The sequence below is a fragment of the Crinia signifera genome, chromosome 7 (assembly GCF_055691185.1).
Source record: "Crinia signifera chromosome 7, ASM5569118v1, whole genome shotgun sequence".
NCBI lineage: Eukaryota > Metazoa > Chordata > Amphibia > Anura > Myobatrachidae > Crinia > Crinia signifera.
In genome coordinates, this window is record NC_139223.1 from 123371983 (window position 1) to 123388892 (window position 16910).

At 46.9% G+C, this 16910-nt stretch overlaps 2 protein-coding genes across 2 annotated transcripts in view; one reads left to right on the forward strand and one right to left on the reverse strand.

The window, feature by feature from the left end:
- The window catches only part of CATIP (ciliogenesis associated TTC17 interacting protein), a 51934-nt gene extending 41909 nt beyond the window's left edge, over positions 1-10025 (forward strand). Inside the window, exons 9-10 of the mRNA XM_083153705.1 lie at positions 8437-8525; positions 9205-10025. Coding sequence (XP_083009831.1) covers positions 8437-8525; positions 9205-9408 — 293 coding nt within the window. The 3' untranslated portion in view covers positions 9409-10025. The remainder of the gene's footprint in view (positions 1-8436; positions 8526-9204) is intronic.
- Positions 10026-14315: 4290 nt separating this feature from the next.
- Positions 14316-16683, reverse strand: LOC146020513 (uncharacterized). The gene has a single exon (XM_083153703.1). It carries the CDS (start codon positions 16264-16266, stop codon positions 14329-14331), a length of 1938 nt encoding a protein of 645 aa, XP_083009829.1. The 5' UTR covers positions 16267-16683; the 3' UTR covers positions 14316-14328.
- Between the last annotated feature and the right edge of the window lie 227 nt (positions 16684-16910).

Below are 16910 nucleotides of genomic sequence, written 5' to 3' on the forward strand. Positions count from 1 at the left end.
CTGCCTCAGGAGGATACACCAGAAGTTGTCTATCGCCAACTGCTGGTGCTGTGGATGAGGAAAGGACATAACAATAGATCATTAACCCATTGTATTGGTATTTACCCATTTGTGGGCCGTAAGGACAGTGTGCGATCTTGCAAGACCCGGGGGAGGGGCTTGGTGGCTTTCTGAGGTTTCTGGAACAGAAAAGTAGGGAAAGGAGAAAAAAAAATTGGAAAAAGAGAGAGAAAAACTCAAAAAGGGTAGAAAATATTAATGACAGTAATGTGTACATTTATTTTCAACCGAAAATTTTTCTTTTATTTTGATGACACCAGGATTTAGCACTATGGGGGAATTGGCTCTCAACTATTTGGTTCTTACCCTTTTCAACTCCTGTTCTGATTTGTAAGCCCTCCCTTTCTTTCTGTTTCCCAGTGTGGTTGTGACTATGGGCTGTGTCTAGGGGTATTTAGCTAAAAGTTCTCTTTTGGGAACCTTGTTATTTCACTGGGTATTTTTCCAGCTCAACCTCAGATTTCGAATGGTGAAGCTGTACTTTGGGGCGCTATACTTTCTGTTTTTAACAGGGTTTCTATTGAAGCTATGGTTGCCATTGATCCTGTATCCTTCCCATCTTTAGTTCAAAGGGAACTCGGTATTTGTGCTGTAGTTTTTAGCTACCTTAGATGGATTTGACTCTATAACAGTGGAATACAACATTAGCCTCTGAGGACTGTCCAGCATATCTTGCACTTCTTGTGTAAGATTTCTAGGAGTGTCCAGAAATACCCCATCAGGGGTGCAATAGATGACACATCCCATTTTACATAGTAAATCTCTACCCAGGAGGTTAGTCGGGGCCGCTGCAGCCAACAGAAAAGAGTGTTTGGTATGCAGAGGCCCGCTTGTAACATCTGCTGGTTTCGTCAGTGGGTAATGCTGTATTTTTCCTGTTACCCCAATTGCTGCTACTAATTGCTTGGCACAACCTAGACCAGGAGGGAATGTTGTTAACGGGTTTGATACAAAAAGAACTTTATATTTAAACTATTCCACTTACCCATATCTGAGGCTCCTCCCTCAGATATTGTCTTATGTTACCTGGATGTGGGGTGTATGTGTGTCCTACTCCCTGTTTGCATATATGTGTCATGCTTAGGGCGGCGTTGGCTACTAGGTGGAGCTATGGCTATGTGTTGAGACCTACCTGTCTTCTCCCATTGTGTCTCTCAGTTACTTACATATGTGTTATGTTTTCTATGGTTACTTACCCTGCAATGTCTGGCTATGTGTCCATTGTTTCCACATTTGAAACATACTATTTGGTTTTGTCTTTCTGTCATAAATCGTTTGTCCAGATCAACAGCAGATTTCTTTAAAGTGTGTATTGACATCTGTCTGCAGTTGGGGTGAATGGTTTCTATGTTGGTTCTCAGATTTTCCCTAAGACCTTGTATCAGCACAGAGACAATCCCTCCCTTAAGATGTATGTTGTCCCTGGGGCTGGGGATACCAGAGTGTTTTGGCAACGCCTGTAAAGCACGGTTGAAATATCCGCTGGTGGACTCACCATCTTTCTGTGTGATGGTGAACCCTAGGGTATTTTCAACTGTCGCTGGGAAATATACACCCAATTGTATATTTATTAGGCGTATATTTTCCTGGTTGCCCTGTTCAGTTAAAATCTTATCGCCCTCCACCCCACTGTCTCGAATGAACTTCTGGACATCTATGTGTGAAGGGAGGCAAGCTCCCAACATGTATCGCCAATCCTTATTGGTGGGCTCATCTGAATTTCCTCGCTCCCTTACAAATTTCTGACACTTTGCCAGATCTTTGCTGGGATCAGGGAAATTTTTGATGATTGAATGACGTTCCAATCGTGTCCATGTATTGTGCATGTCACTATCCTTTACAGGCATTACCTCATCCCTGTCTCCCCGTCCACAAGGAGGCTCCACTGTGTGCAGAGGGTGGATCTGTATTCCCCCTGCACCATTGGACAACATCCCAGGAGCACCTATCTCTGTGCTGTGTTGTGTGTACTTACCTGTGTCTCCAATCGTGTTCCTGGCATCAGCCATCTCCTCGACCAGAACGGCAGCAGCAGCTTGGGCTGTCTCAGCCTCTCTCTCCTTTCCGCTAGCTTCGCAAGGGATGGCTGATGTCAGGAATCTCCTTTGTGGATCTGTATCTTGCTTATAGGGGGTAAAAACAGGGTACAAGTTAGCAATGGATACATTATTACTCATGTCTTTCTTATGAGTCATTAACCCCTTCGGCACATATGGGGGTGGGGGAGCTGATTCTATTGTGGCAGCGGTTGCATTTTTTTTGTGGCTGATTGCGTCAAGTATTGCCAGACCTCTGGTTCCCCATTGTTCCTGTTCTTCCTTCTGCCACAATTTAAGAATATCTATATGCTTCACTCTCTCCTTACGACTGGAGAGTAGGCATATTTCATCTTTTACTGCTGATAAGATTTCTGGATCGAAGCTACCAACACTGGGAAATTCTAACTTGCTGCCTTGTGTCATTTTTCTCCATTTATTTTGGTAAACAACTGCGAGTTCACCGTGCTTACAGCACATAATAAAAGCAGCCGATCCTTTTGGCCGGCTTGCTTCCTCCCTAACATGCACGTTATCACAGCGTGACCCGTTATTACCCATAATTACAGGAATAAACGTTCACAGCTTAATAGATATCGGTGGGTTATTAATTGTCTGAGAGCTCCCCAAACACTCCATTCTACAGCTTCCTAGAACATCCCACAGTCAAGCAGGTGCGAAGGATACGAGGTATGATACTCAATCACCAAGTCTTTCAACTAGCAGCGAACTTCTAGCCAACTTGCTTGGTGCGGCACAATTTTTCCAGGGTACAACAAACTTGTTTTCCTGTACCCCCAAAAATTGGATTTCTAAAGTAGCTAATCGGAAACAAGTGCGTTCCGATGTATCTTCTTGTACCCTCCTAGCGGAATCAATTCCACTGAAGGGGCAGTTCCTATGGGCACGTCGGCACGTGAACCCAGTCCTAACTGGACTGTCCTACACTGGACTACACTGCGCTTGAGTCGTGCCGTCACACACCCGTTCGCCTCAGTTATTTTTCACACTGGGCGCTAGTTACACCTTGGTCTTATGCTTATTTTTGAAATATTTCTGTACAGAAAATCTTCCCAGGCCGGTAGCTTTTCACTAGATACTTATGCAGGTATAAATCCCTTATAATACGCTATAGGAATCTATTAAAATAATGCTTGAGTTACTTGTTTTAAAATAAAAAAATGAACAAAAAGAAAAAAAAATATTTTTCTTTTATTAATCACCGCCTCATTCGCAGTATATTACTATACTGTTTTAATAAAGCTAGTGGTTTAATACTGTTCACCTTTTGAGTTCCTATGTGTGCTGCATGTGCAGTACCAATGAACTGCCACGTGTGTACGTGCGTTGTTCACAGGCCGCCGATGAATCGGCCACCCACGTGTTCTATAGTGTATTTGCAAGGTTGCGCTCGGGTTTCGCTATACGCAGTAATTGCGCCTAAATGTGGAATAAATCCCTTAACTCCGTCCGAAAGTTACGTATCAAGATGCGAAATAAATCCTGCACTTAATCCGTAAATCACGTACAAAGATGCGAAACTTTCCCGATGTGGGCACGTGCGCGCGCACCTTGCGTAATACACACTAGACGCTTTACGTTACTGTAAAAGGCCCAGGACTTGTCGCCACGTGGCGGAGTCCCTGGTTTTGCAGTAACTAACAATAAAAGTTATAGTTTTGCACAGAGGGGATCCTCTATGTACTATAATAAACACAGACTCCACGTGTGCGAACCTTATCGCACGTGGTACATATACTGTAATGAACAAGCAACTCAAGACACTATACCCCGTTAAACTACTTGTGGCAGGCAGAAGTACAGTTTACTAAATACTTAATATATGCTTTAAACACGTGGTTTTCACTTATTGTGCTCCGGGTTCAACGCTAGCACTTCCCAAACCCCGCACTGCCGCGGACCTGGCCTATCCAGCAATGGATAATACTTCCACCCTTTTGCTGGTATAGGTCGGGTCGCACGCCTGGTACTGAGTTCCGGAATGTGGAGCGGACGGACGATGCCCCCAATTGTTAATGGCGATTAAATATGACCAGAGAGACAATAAGTGAAAAGCGCAGGTTACGTAATAAGTCCGCAACCTGCGTACCCTTTATACCTAACTACATGCGAACAAAACGTAGCGCAGCGTAGCGTACCTTTGATTGTATATTGTACACCAAGAACCAATACCTTAATAAGAGATTCCTTCGCAGTAGTTTGTCTCTAATCTGCGAATATACCTTTATGGACAGTGTCCGTAATATACCTTTATCGCTAAATGCGAATAACAGACACAAACCACAGTATAGAAGTAAGGAGATAAGAACTCCATAAAAAGGTTGTATTTAAGTCCCTAATGGACAAAAGGGGGTTACAGGAATAGAAAATACAGGTTTAACAAGTGATACAATATGCTAACAATGAATACTAAACAGGCTCTGCTAAGGGGAAAGAATACAGATACAAGACACAACCAGCCAACAATACAATAAGAATAAATACCGTGAATGCAACCGTTACCCGTCTCATCAAATATGCGAAGCGCAGTCCGGTCAGAGCTCACTATCGTTCAGGGCTGAACTATAGTCCGGTAGACAGTCAGGGAAAGGTAGATGTGCCGAAGTGACTGTGACTGCTCTGGGTTGCCTATCTTATAGGGTCAGAAGGGGGAGGTCAAAGGCCATTTCCATTGGTCAGAGATCGTATGTCAGGTCCACTGTGATTGGGGGGTTAGATGATACAACTGGTTTGACTAGGTGCAGGGGGGTGAACTTTAAGAGTCCTTTGTTTGATGGTTTCGGCGTCAGCAGTGATAAGAACCAGTTTCATCCAGATTCCTTTGTTACATACTTTCAACAGAAACTGTCCCTGGAATATGGATTATGTCCATAACTATCGAGCCGTGTATATTGCGAAATATTCGCAATGACCGGAATACTTCGCACAATGAACGGAACGGAACGGTACTAAACATGATACAGTCAGATGTATGCAGGGCTAACTAAGCTATGTGTGGCGTTCTAAACCTTTAACTATATTTTATTTAGTGTCAGTATGTTATTATGAATTTATGTGTGATAGTATGGCTACTCTTCTGGTCCACTTTGTCACACATACTCGGGTATGGAAACTTTATTTGCGCAACTCTGCGAACCAAAATGGCGGCCATACTATCCTAAAATGGAGTGTGTGTAACTAGACTTCCACATATTTTTACATGGATCTCAAAAATGATATGTGACAGAGGCGGATTGGGATTTAAAACCAGCCCGGGAAACTTGCTCCCCTGCAAGCGGTGGAAAGCTCTGGCTCGGTGGGTCTATGGTCAATGCAGTGGATAGGATTTCTCCTCTTGGGGGCGGCAGGGCCAGGCTGTGGCGTTCGGGTGAAGAGTGAATCAAACCCCCCCCACACACACACATACTAGAAACAGGGACAGTGTGCACCTAAGGCGCTCTGCAAAAATTAAAAGTATAATGCCCATTACACATAATGCCATGCACAGTAATGACCATTACCCATAATGCCATGCACAGTAATGCCCATTACCCATAATGCCACGCACAGTAATGCCCATTACCCATAATGCCATGCACAGTAATGCCCATTACCCATAATGCCATGCACAGTAATGCCCATTACCCATAATCCCATGCACATTAATGCCCATCACCCATAATGCCACACCATAATGCCCATTACACATTATGCCAGGGCTTGGCAATAGGGACAGTGCGCGCCGAAGGCATGCGCCAAAAATTTACACCGTAATGCCTATTACACATCACACAGCCATTACATATTATACCATATGCCTTACACGTTATACCACACACTGTAATGCCCATTTCACATTGCACCTCACACTGTGATGCCCATTACACGTTATGCCTCACACTGTATTGCCCACTACGCTTCACACCGTAATGCCAATTATATATTAGGCCACATACCATAATAGCAATTACATATTAGGCCACACACCATTATGCCAATTACGTCCCACACCATAATGCCCATGACATATTACGCCCCCACACCGAATTGCCTATTACACATTATGCCATATGCTGTGTGCCCATTACACATTATTCCACACACAGCAATGCCATTACACAGTATGTCACACACCAAATTACCCATTACACCACACTTATATGATGTATAAATGTATACATTACATAATATACCATGCACCATATTGCTCATTACACATTATGCCACACATCATAATGCCAATCAAATATTATGACATATAAGTGCGCTTACCTACATGCTCGTTGTCAGGAGTTACATGTTTGATGCCAGGGTTTACATGCACCATGCCGGGGGGTTGCATGATCCTTCACACGGGGGGGGGGGGGGGTCATGCTCATTACCACAGGGACTACATGCTTGTTGCCAGTGGTAATTACATGCTCATTGCCAGGAAGGATTAAATGCCTTTTGCCCAGGAGATTTACATGCTCATTGCCCAGGGGATTACATGCTCATTGTCTGGGAGGGTTACATGCTTGTTGCCCACATATAATGCCCCCCCCCCCCAGTTGTGCCACATAATGCCCCCATAGTGCCACACACATAATGCCCACATAGTGCCACACACATAATGCCTCCATAGTGCCACATACATAATGCCCCCATAGTGCCACACACATAATGCTGACCCTTTAGTGTCCAATGCCCCAATAGTGCCACACACTTACTGCTCACCATAGTGCCACACACATAATGCTGACCTTTTAGTGCCACACACAATGCCCCAATAATGCCACATACCTACTGCCCACCATAGTGCAACACATATAATGCCCCTGTAGTGCCACATGCTTAATGCCCCCTGTAGTGCCACACACATATAATGTTCACATTGTGCTACATACACAGTGGCATGTATATGGGAAGGAGCTGCCTGGAGCCTGCAGTGGGAGGCGAGAGCTAGCTTCCACTGCAACAACGTGTGGGGCAAAGCAGCTGCTGCCAGGCAGAGAAGGGAAGGAGGCGTTGGGGGAAGGAGCTCCTGCTGACGGGCGGAGGGGAGATGGAGGTGACGGGCAGAGGTAGGGATGGCCATCGTTGCCTTTACCATCGATGGTTTCCATCGATAGCAAAAGTTCAACTGACCATCAATGGTGTATAAGTATGCAATGGATGACCATCGATGTTTTTACATAATGATGGTCATCCATTTGCTTTGAAAGAGTGGCCTCTGGGCCATTCAAAATATAGGGACGGGGCTTCATGGGTGTCGGGGGCGGAGCTATGCTCCGTGTCCCGGTCTAGATGAATAAAGAAAAACAAAACTATTCAGTTAAGCCTGACATTGATGGTGGGAAAACATCTGGTTCTCCCCCATCGATGTCAAAACTATTCGGCATCGGTCACAAACCATCAATGTTTTTAAATCATAGGGTAGGAGGCAGCGGGGAGGGCGCGTCATTAGGAGGTGCCTGTGCAACCCCTTGTGCGCAGGCATGCTTATGATGGGAGGCCAGTCCACCGCTCCCCGGAAGCGCTGCAGGCGGCCGGACTGACCTCTGAGTCTCCAGGCTGGGCAGCAGGCAGGACCAGCCGGCCCAAAAGAGGGTGGATTGGGTCAGAGTGGCGGGATTTTTCCTGGTATCCTGGTGGCCCAATCCGCCCCTGATATGTGATTTATTAATGACCGTACAGTCTGCATATTACCGTATCTCAACAAGGCTTGGGCACACCTGCGTTTTTACAACACGCCCTGAAAATGTCAGGTTTCAGTCAAACTGCGACTACTGCGATCAAACTGCAAGTACATAGTGGTCAGGAATGTTGATGCTATTTGAGGCCGCACATGTGCCATGCACGCGCAGTCATTCCATAGTCTGACAAATTGCAATCCATTCTGAATCAGGCCACTGGTACTAAATTCACAAATTTATTTTAATATAATTGGCCAAAGAACTCTCAGCTTTATATTATTTTCAGGGGGTGATTTTACACAACCTCTTTAGTACACTGGTGGAGATTACTCCATTGGACTCTGTTTGCATAATTTTTTGTTTTATTTTTTGTTCAAATATAGAAAGAATTTTAAAAAAGTATTTTTTTATTCCATACACTAATGCTATCAAATAACGCAACATAAGGATCATTTATCTGCAGTGCCTCCTACCAGCCAGCGTACACAGCGTAATTCAGTGATCAGGATAAATGGACCATTATGCAATTCTGCAGTTACAGTGACTTGGCCACAGACCTTGTTGTTGTGCTGAGCATTCATACTGGATGATTGTTGGACACGTGATTCTCCTTTGCTTTGTATGTGGCCTTCATACCCCTTCACGTTTCTCAAATATCTTTGTAGAGGAAGAAGACCCCAAACCTGTGCTTGAAAAGAAGGCTTTGAATTTTGAGGAGGATGCTCAATTGCTTTCAGAATTCCAGGACAGAAAGGTACCTGTGTACAGAATGAATAGGGAATAGTGGGTGATTCAATTCCTAGTGATGTGCCACCAGACATCCCTTCCATGTCTGGCTGCTAACAACACTGTTTAATTCGGATGGTTAATCTTTGGTAATTTTCCTGCATACCTATACTTGGAAAGATATCGGGCACAGACTGCCTACATCTGACCGCTCACACTGCACTGAATTGCCTTCGTAGCACATACAATGGGGAAGTAGGATGCATTTTACTCACAAACATGTCTGTGTGTAGCACATCTGTGCCTCTCCATAGACATCATTTACCTCTGAAGAATTCAGGGGCAGATTTATTAAGCCAGGTGAAGTGATAAAGTGGCCTATGATAACACAGCAGTCAATCAGCTCCTAACTGTCCCTTCCTAAACCGGGCATGTAACTTTGACAGTAAGGAGCTGATTAGCTGGGGCGCTATAACCGGCCACTTTATCATTTCACCAGGCTTAATAAATCTGCCCCTGAATCCTTTGGATACATCTGTAAACTAGATTTAAGAATAAGGCCTGTGCATCTTAAAATGCAGATGTCGAACTGCAAGTGTGCATCTTTGCTTATACATATAAATATAAATAAGCATTCATAGATTCAACTTTCAATCAGATCCTATGTGTAGACAGCCTTAGTCAAACGTCTCATGCCTCTTTTCCAGGAGGAACTCATCTCAGATCATGAAACCTACCTTCGCCGCCACCCAGAAATAAAAATCCTTCTGGATGACTTCATGCAGTTTTTACTCCTCAGGAAACCAGATGACATCATCACTTTTGCAGCTGACTTTTTTCGTCCCTTCTCACTGGCCCAGGAGCAAAGCGATACCTTTCCAATCTTCCAGGGTCCCCAGCACAAGCCGTAATCAGGACATATGGAAGGATGGCGGGGAGTGTGTGGGGTATGGAATCAAGGTCAGGAGATGGCCGTTGTGGCCAGGTGGGAAGGAAGATCTTGCAATATGTGGTTGATAAATGAATTTCTAAGAACATCAAAGTGTAATGGTGAAGAGTGTATATTGGAAAGTACGTGGGTTGAATGATAAAATAAAATGAGCTCCTTGGGCAGATGTATCAACTTGCGCTATGGACAGCCCACTAATAACGCTCAATGGGGCTGTCCCCTGCAATCAGCTGCTGGGGCTATATGTGAACAGCCACCTAGGCGTTAAACCGCCTTGGCCGATTCACCAGCCCTAGCGTTGCCCTATACACCTGCTGCTCGCTCCGGGCTGCGCTCTAGATCTTGCGCATGCCCAGAGAGACGGCATGGGGGGAAGGGAGATTTTAATTTTACATGGCATATATGCAGGGCTGCCAATAAGGAGAGCTGTAGGCACAGGACATAACGGCTCTCCCTATCGGCACAAGGGGGTTAATACATCAGGCTGTAACGCAGGGCTGGGCAACACTGGCCCTCCATATTAGTGAACTACACATCCCAGGATGCTTTGCATTAGTTTTGCTATGTGGCCATGCTGAAACTGATGCAAGGCATGCTGGGATGTGTAGTTCATCAACATCTGGAGGGCCGGTGTTGCCCAGCCCTGCTGTAATGGGTGCCCACTTCTCCTCATTATGCAGAACCCGTTATAAAAGGTCATTGGCGTAATAGTACATCTGCCCCACTGTGATGAATAAGGTGAAACAATACGGGGCCCAGATGTAGACAAGTGAAATACATTTGCTAGGCATGGGGAGTTCACGTTTTTTTTAAATGCTTCTAGAGGGGTATCAATTCTAGTCCATAAGAATATATGGTACTTATGTAATATCTGGGCTCCCGTTTTTCTTATGAGACCGTGTCCCCTCGCGGGGCTCGCTGCGCTCGCCACGCTTCGGGCACGGTGGCTCGCTGCGCTCGCCACACTATATAAAATCAACTCCATGCGTATTTGGATAGTAGGGGTGTCACGGACCCACCGGTCGCCTGCTCCGATACGTCAATCTGAGCAGCTCCGGCCGTGACTGGGGTTCACTTAGGACACTCGGGTCCTTTCCTTGAGGTACACTGCCACCAGCCAAAACCTGATTTTAGCGCTTGAAACTGCGCAAGGGGCGGCTTGGCTCGCACCTGACCGCACAATACAATATACAAATGGTAACACGCTGGAGCGTTCTCTTCTGAGGCTAATGAGTCTTAAGAACACAGAACCAGGACTGAGAATATGTATTATTTATTCCTAGAAATACTACAGAGCTTTAGAAAATAGTTACAAGATTTTACAATGATTTTAAAAGTACACATGAGTTTTAAATGCAATTTCAGAAATAAAATAAAAGGAAAAAATGACAGAACCTATCTTACACTTAAATACAGATCCTGACGTGGGGGGGTTCTCCACAAGAAATCTCTCGTCGCCTACAGCCTGTTTGCTAGACCCCCAGGTAGTGACACTGACTATAGGGAGAAGGGTCTTAGTAATACCTTGAAGACTTCCTCATCCCTCCCACCCTTGGGATTTTTAACCATTCCCTTGCTGAGCCTAGTGAAGGTCCCTAGATATAGGATCTTTCCCATAAAGAATTTGTCCCTGCTTTGAAGTAGATTTTCTACATTCCTCAAGTGATAAGAGGTGATTTAGTGCAGGGCCAGAGCACCTTTTGGCCTGTTGGCTGGACACTATTGCTCTCCCCCCCAATCTGGTTTATGAGGGGTCTCAGATCTTATCTTACATCCTAACTCCAGAGGAGTCCACAGATGGCTACACTCCCTGGGTCACCAATAGTCCACACACATAATACATGACATGTTCTGATCTCCCACATAATAATCACAGGCGGCATGATTTTACCAAACATACCAGACATACATTGATTGAACAGATAATCATAACAGGAGGCATACGTTAATTTGATCGATCACCTGATCTGATCGTTACACCTCCCCCTTTTAAAATGGCGCACAGAGGCGGTGACCCACGTCATCGTCTCGTCAGTGCGCTATTCACTACCTCGCCGCGAGAGTCCATCCGCATTACTGTGGTGGGCACCCTTTTTGTGCTGGATGGTAAAGGTGTACTGCTGCAGTATGAGGCTCCATCTTAGCAGTTTTCCATTATCTCCGGCAACTCTATTCAGAAATACTAGTGGGTTGTGATCTGTAATGATTAAAAAGTCCCGTCCGTACAGATATGGCTGGAGTTTTTGGAGGGCCCACACAATCGCCAAACACTCCTTCTCAACGGTGGCATAGGCCACTTCTCTGGGGAGCAATTTCTTACTTAAGAACAGGATGGGATGCTCCTCTCCTTTCTCATTGACCTGGCTGAGCACAGCACCTAACCCATAATTGGAAGCGTCAGTCTGCACTACAAACTTCTTTTGGAAATCTGGGGCCTGCAGCACAGGTGACTTAGCTAATGCAGACTTCAGTGCCAAGAATGCCCCCTCACATTCCTCCGTCCAATTGACCACCTGGGGCAACTTCTTTTTGGTTAAGTCTGTCAGGGGTTTTGCTAGGGTGCTGTAGTGGGGTACAAATTTTCGGTAGTACCCAGCAGTACCTAGGAAGGACATGACCTGTTTTTTGGTTGTGGGAGTGGGCCACTCTGTTATAGCCTCTACTTTGCTTGACTCTGGGCGAAGGGTACCACCTCCAACACAGTGGCCCAGGTAGTGTACCTCACCCAGCCCAAGCTGGCATTTCTCTGGTTTGATCGTCAACCCAGCCCCAGTGATTTTGCTTAACACACTGTTCAGATGGATCAGGTGCTCTTCCCAGGTCTGACTGAACACCGCAATGTCATCCAGGTAGGCGACGGCATGTCGCTCCTGGCCTTCCAGCAGGTCATTAACCAGGCGCTGAAAGGACGCAGGTGCATTTTTCATTCCAAATGGCATGACCAGAAACTCAAACAGGCCGAATGGTGTGATAAATGCAGACCGCTCACGGGCCTCAGGTGACAGTGGGATCTGCCAGTAGCCTCTACTCAAATCCATGACAGTGATGTAACGTGCCTGGGCCAGCTGATCTAACAGTTCGTCTATCCTGGGCATGGGATAGGCATCAAACACAGTGGCATCATTTAACCTCCTATAGTCTACACAGAAGCGGGTGCCCCCACACTTCTTTGGGACTAGTACAACTGGGGCAGCCCAAGCACTGTGAGACCGTTGAATCACCCCAAGCTGCAGCATTTCATCAATTTCCCTCTTCATGGCTTCCAGCACCTCAGGAGAAGCCCGGTATGCTGGCTGCCTGAGGGGGGTCTGACTACCTGTGTTTACATGATGAGTTACCAAGTGGGTCTTCCCAGGCCTCCCTGTGAAATGTGACTTGTAGGGCTGCAGTGTGTCAGTGAGCTGTTCTCGCTGTGCCTCTGTCAGTTTATCACTGAAGTGGGCATCAGACAGGGATCGCCCCTCCTAAGCAGCAGCTGCTAAATCCATCAGGGGGTCAATTTCCTGATCATTCTCAGGCAAACTACACACAGCAAACACACAAGCCCCCCTTTCATGATAAGGTTTGAGCATGTTGACATGATACATCTTCTGCCTCTTACGTCCCTCCCCCTTTTCCACAATGTAATTAACATCTTTAATACGCTGTACTACAGTGTAGGGACCCTCCCAGGCAGCCTGCAGCTTGTTCTGTCTCATGGGAACCAGAGCCAATACCCTTTGCCCCACCTCAAAGATACGTTCTCTAGCCTGTCTGTCGTACCATTGTTTTTGCTTGGTCTGTGCAGCCTTCAGGTTGCTCTGTGCCATTTCCATTAGGAACTGCATTTTCTCCCTGAATTGCACCACATAGTGCACCACGGATGTTTCCGGGGTGATCAACCTTCCCTCCCACTCCTGTCTAATCAAATCCAGGGGTCCACGTGCACTGCGCCCATACAGGAGTTCAAAGGGGGAGAAGCCCGTTGATTCTTGAGGTACCTCCCTGTATGCAAACAGGAGGTGCGGCAAGAACCTTTCCCAGTCCCTTCCCTGGGACTCCACAAAGACCCTCAACATCTGTTTTAGGGTACCATTGAAGCGTTCGCAGAGGCCGTTCGTTTGGGGGTGATAGGCAGAGGTGATGAGGTGATCCACCTGCATCCTCTTACAGAGACTCTGCATGAGCTTGGACATGAACTGAGTACCCTGGTCAGTTAGCATCTCCTTTGGGAACCCCACCCTGCAGAAAATGGATATGAGTGCATCCGCCACTTTGTCTGCGCGGATGGAGGAGAGTGCTACAGCTTCGGGGTACCTCGTGGCATAGTCCACCACAGTGAGAATATATTGTTTCCCTGAGCTGCTGGGGATAGCTAGGGGCCCCACAAGATCTACCCCAACCCGCTCAAATGGTTCTGCGATAAGTGGTAATGAAATGAGAGGTGCTCGGCCCTGGTCACCGGGCTTCCCAGCTAACTGGCAGGCATGGCAGGAGCGACAGTAATTGGGTACATCATTCCCCATGCTAGGCCAGAAAAAATTGGGTCTCAAACGGGCTTGAGTTCTTTTCGGACTCATATGTCCGCCTAAGGGAATTTCATGAGCTATTTTCATTAACCCTTCCCTATAAGCCTGTGGAACCACCAGCTGCCTGTGAGGACCTTCATCTTCAGGGTCCTCTGAGGAATGTGGCTCACGGTATAACAGCCCATTTTCTACAAAAACTCTGACTAAGCTATCCCCCATTGGGACCTCCTTGGCTTGCTCTCTGAGAGCGGCCAAGCTTGGATCGGTCTGCTGTTCTGCTTTGAATGCCTCACTTCTGAGCAGCTGATCAGTGTGGGGAAACAAGGCAGGTAAACCCCCCCCCTCCTCCAAGACAGTATCTGAACTGGAGACTTCTACAGGAGGGGAGGGGGGTCTACTTCCAGGGAGTCCCCTTCCACACAGGCAGGGGTTAAATCACAGCTGTTCTGGGCTGCAGCTCTCCTTGTCTGAACTGCTAACACAGAGATTGCCTCAGTATTCTGTATAACCCCTGATACTGGTGCTTCCACAACATTATCTGGCCATGATACATCACATAATTCTACCTTAGTACAGACATTGTGCCCTACTCCCCCCCTGTACATTTGCAAAGGGATAGGTTCTGCTAAACACAAATCTGCAACATCACATACATTAACATTACTATTGTAAAGCTCAGCAGGGGTCGCCTGAGGGACAGAAGGGTTAGCTAGTAACACAGTGTCATTACCAACATCACATTCATTGACATAGGCAGTGTGCATCCTTCCAAGATCAGTCCCCAAAAGCACACTGGCAGGTAGATTGTCCAGCACCCCAACATCACGGATGCCTCTTCCAACCCCCCAATCAAGGTATACCCTGGCCATAGGAACACCAGGGTGGACCCCACCCACCCCCCGTACAGCAATAGTCTTTCCTGGGATGATGTCCTCTGGGCCCACCAATGCTGGTTCTATGAGCGTCAGATCTGCACCCGAGTCTAATAGCCCAAGCGCCACCGTTTGTCCTACCTGGACTGATTGTAGATTGTCCCGGGGTTTCTCCTGGGGTCCTCCTACACACAGGACGACAGGCACAGGTTTCACGGCTGGGCCCCCCACAGGAGAGTTCCTCTTGGGGCAGTGGAAACTGATGTGCCCCACTTCATCGCAAGTAAAACACCTGCGGCCAGTTGCCAAAACAGGTTTTCCCCCCACCCCCCCAACAAATGCAGCGGCTGCTGGTTTAGTTGAAGAGGCCTGCTGGGGCGATTCTCCGGGTCTCCGCTCTCTCCAGCTGACTTGCCCGGGCGTCCCCCAGGTCTTCTTTGCCACAGAAGCCCTGGTGCTGGTGTATTGGTCTGCCAGGGTGGCAGCCTTTTCTGCTGATTCGGGATTCCGGTCCAGGACCCACTCTTTAACCTCAGCTGGGCAGAGTGCAATGAACTGCTCCTGCAGAATGAGGTCCTTCAATTTATCATAGTCCTTTACTTGCAAGCCCTCAACCCATTGATGCAATAGGGTTGACAGTTGTGCTAACAGGCCCCCATAGGTATCAGAGGGACTGCGCTTTGAGTCTCTGAACTTCTGTCGGTATGCCTCAGGGGTGATGTTGAAAAGCTTTAACAAGGCTTTCTTTATGGCAGTATAATCTCCATCCAGCTCCTGGGGAAGGTCAGCAAATGCATCCAAAGCCTTTCCCTTCAGCCCAGGGGTTAAATAACTTGCCCATTCACTGGGGTCCAGTGCAAACTGCCGGCAAGTCTTTTCGAAACTCCTGAAGAAAGTATCCAGGTCACCATCTTTCTCCAGCACGGGAAATTGGTCATGCCGGGGCTTTCTCCTACCCGGGTTACCAACAGCGCTCTGGCCGCTGAGCCTCACCAGTTCCAACTGGTACTCACGCTCTGCCTGACGCTCTGCAGCCTCTAGCTCGGCTCTGCGCTGCTCAGCCTCTCTGTCGGCCGCAGCCTGGCGCTCTGCAGCTTCTCTGTCAGCAGTTGCCTGGTAATGCTGCAGTAGCTGCACGGCCATTGTGGGGTCCAGGTCCTTCATTTGCCTGACAGCAGTTTGAAGGTAACTCTGCAGTGTAGACTCACTGTTGCCAGCAGATGCATCTGACCCTGGCGGGGCATCACTTGTGTTGTCTTGTGCCAACTGAGTCCCTGGAGTAGGAGTGTCCCTGGACTGGCTTCCTCCAGCAGCTAGAACCCGATCGGCTTCCATGAGTGCCTTTATCATCAGTTCTTTACTCAGGCCAGACCAAGGGATGTCCCTCCGTACACATATAGTCGCCAGATCATCACGTCTCATCATCCGGTAATCAGACATCCTGAGTCTCACACTTGTCAAATAAAATGATAGGAAAGAAAACAAGAGAAGGGAGGGAACAGAAATTGCATCCACTGTGTGACTTTTAAAACTATAGTAAAGCTCTGAGTTCTGATTCTGGTGATGTGGGTATTTCTCACAAAATTCTACCCACACTCACTTAAGTTCTTAAAGAGAAAAATTAATTCTCCACCCCACCGTTTGCCGCCAAATGTCACGGACCCACCGGTCGCCTGCTCCGATACGTCAATCTGAGCAGCTCCGGCCGTGACTGGGGTTCACTTAGGACACTCGGGTCCTTTCTTTGAGGTACACTGCCACCAGCCAAAACCTGATTTTAGCGCTTGAAACTGCGCAAGGGGCGGCTTGGCTCGCACCTGACCGCACAATACAATATACAAATGGTAACACGCTGGAGCGTTCTCTTCTGAGGCTAATGAGTCTTAAGAACACAGAACCAGGACTGAGAATATGTATTTATTTATTCCTAGAAATACTACAGAGCTTTAGAAAATAGTTACAAGATTTTACAATGATTTTAAAAGTACACATGAGTTTTAAATGCAATTTCAGAAATAAAATAAAAGGAAAAAATGACAGAACCTATCTTACACTTAAATACAGATCCTGACGTGGGGGGGTTC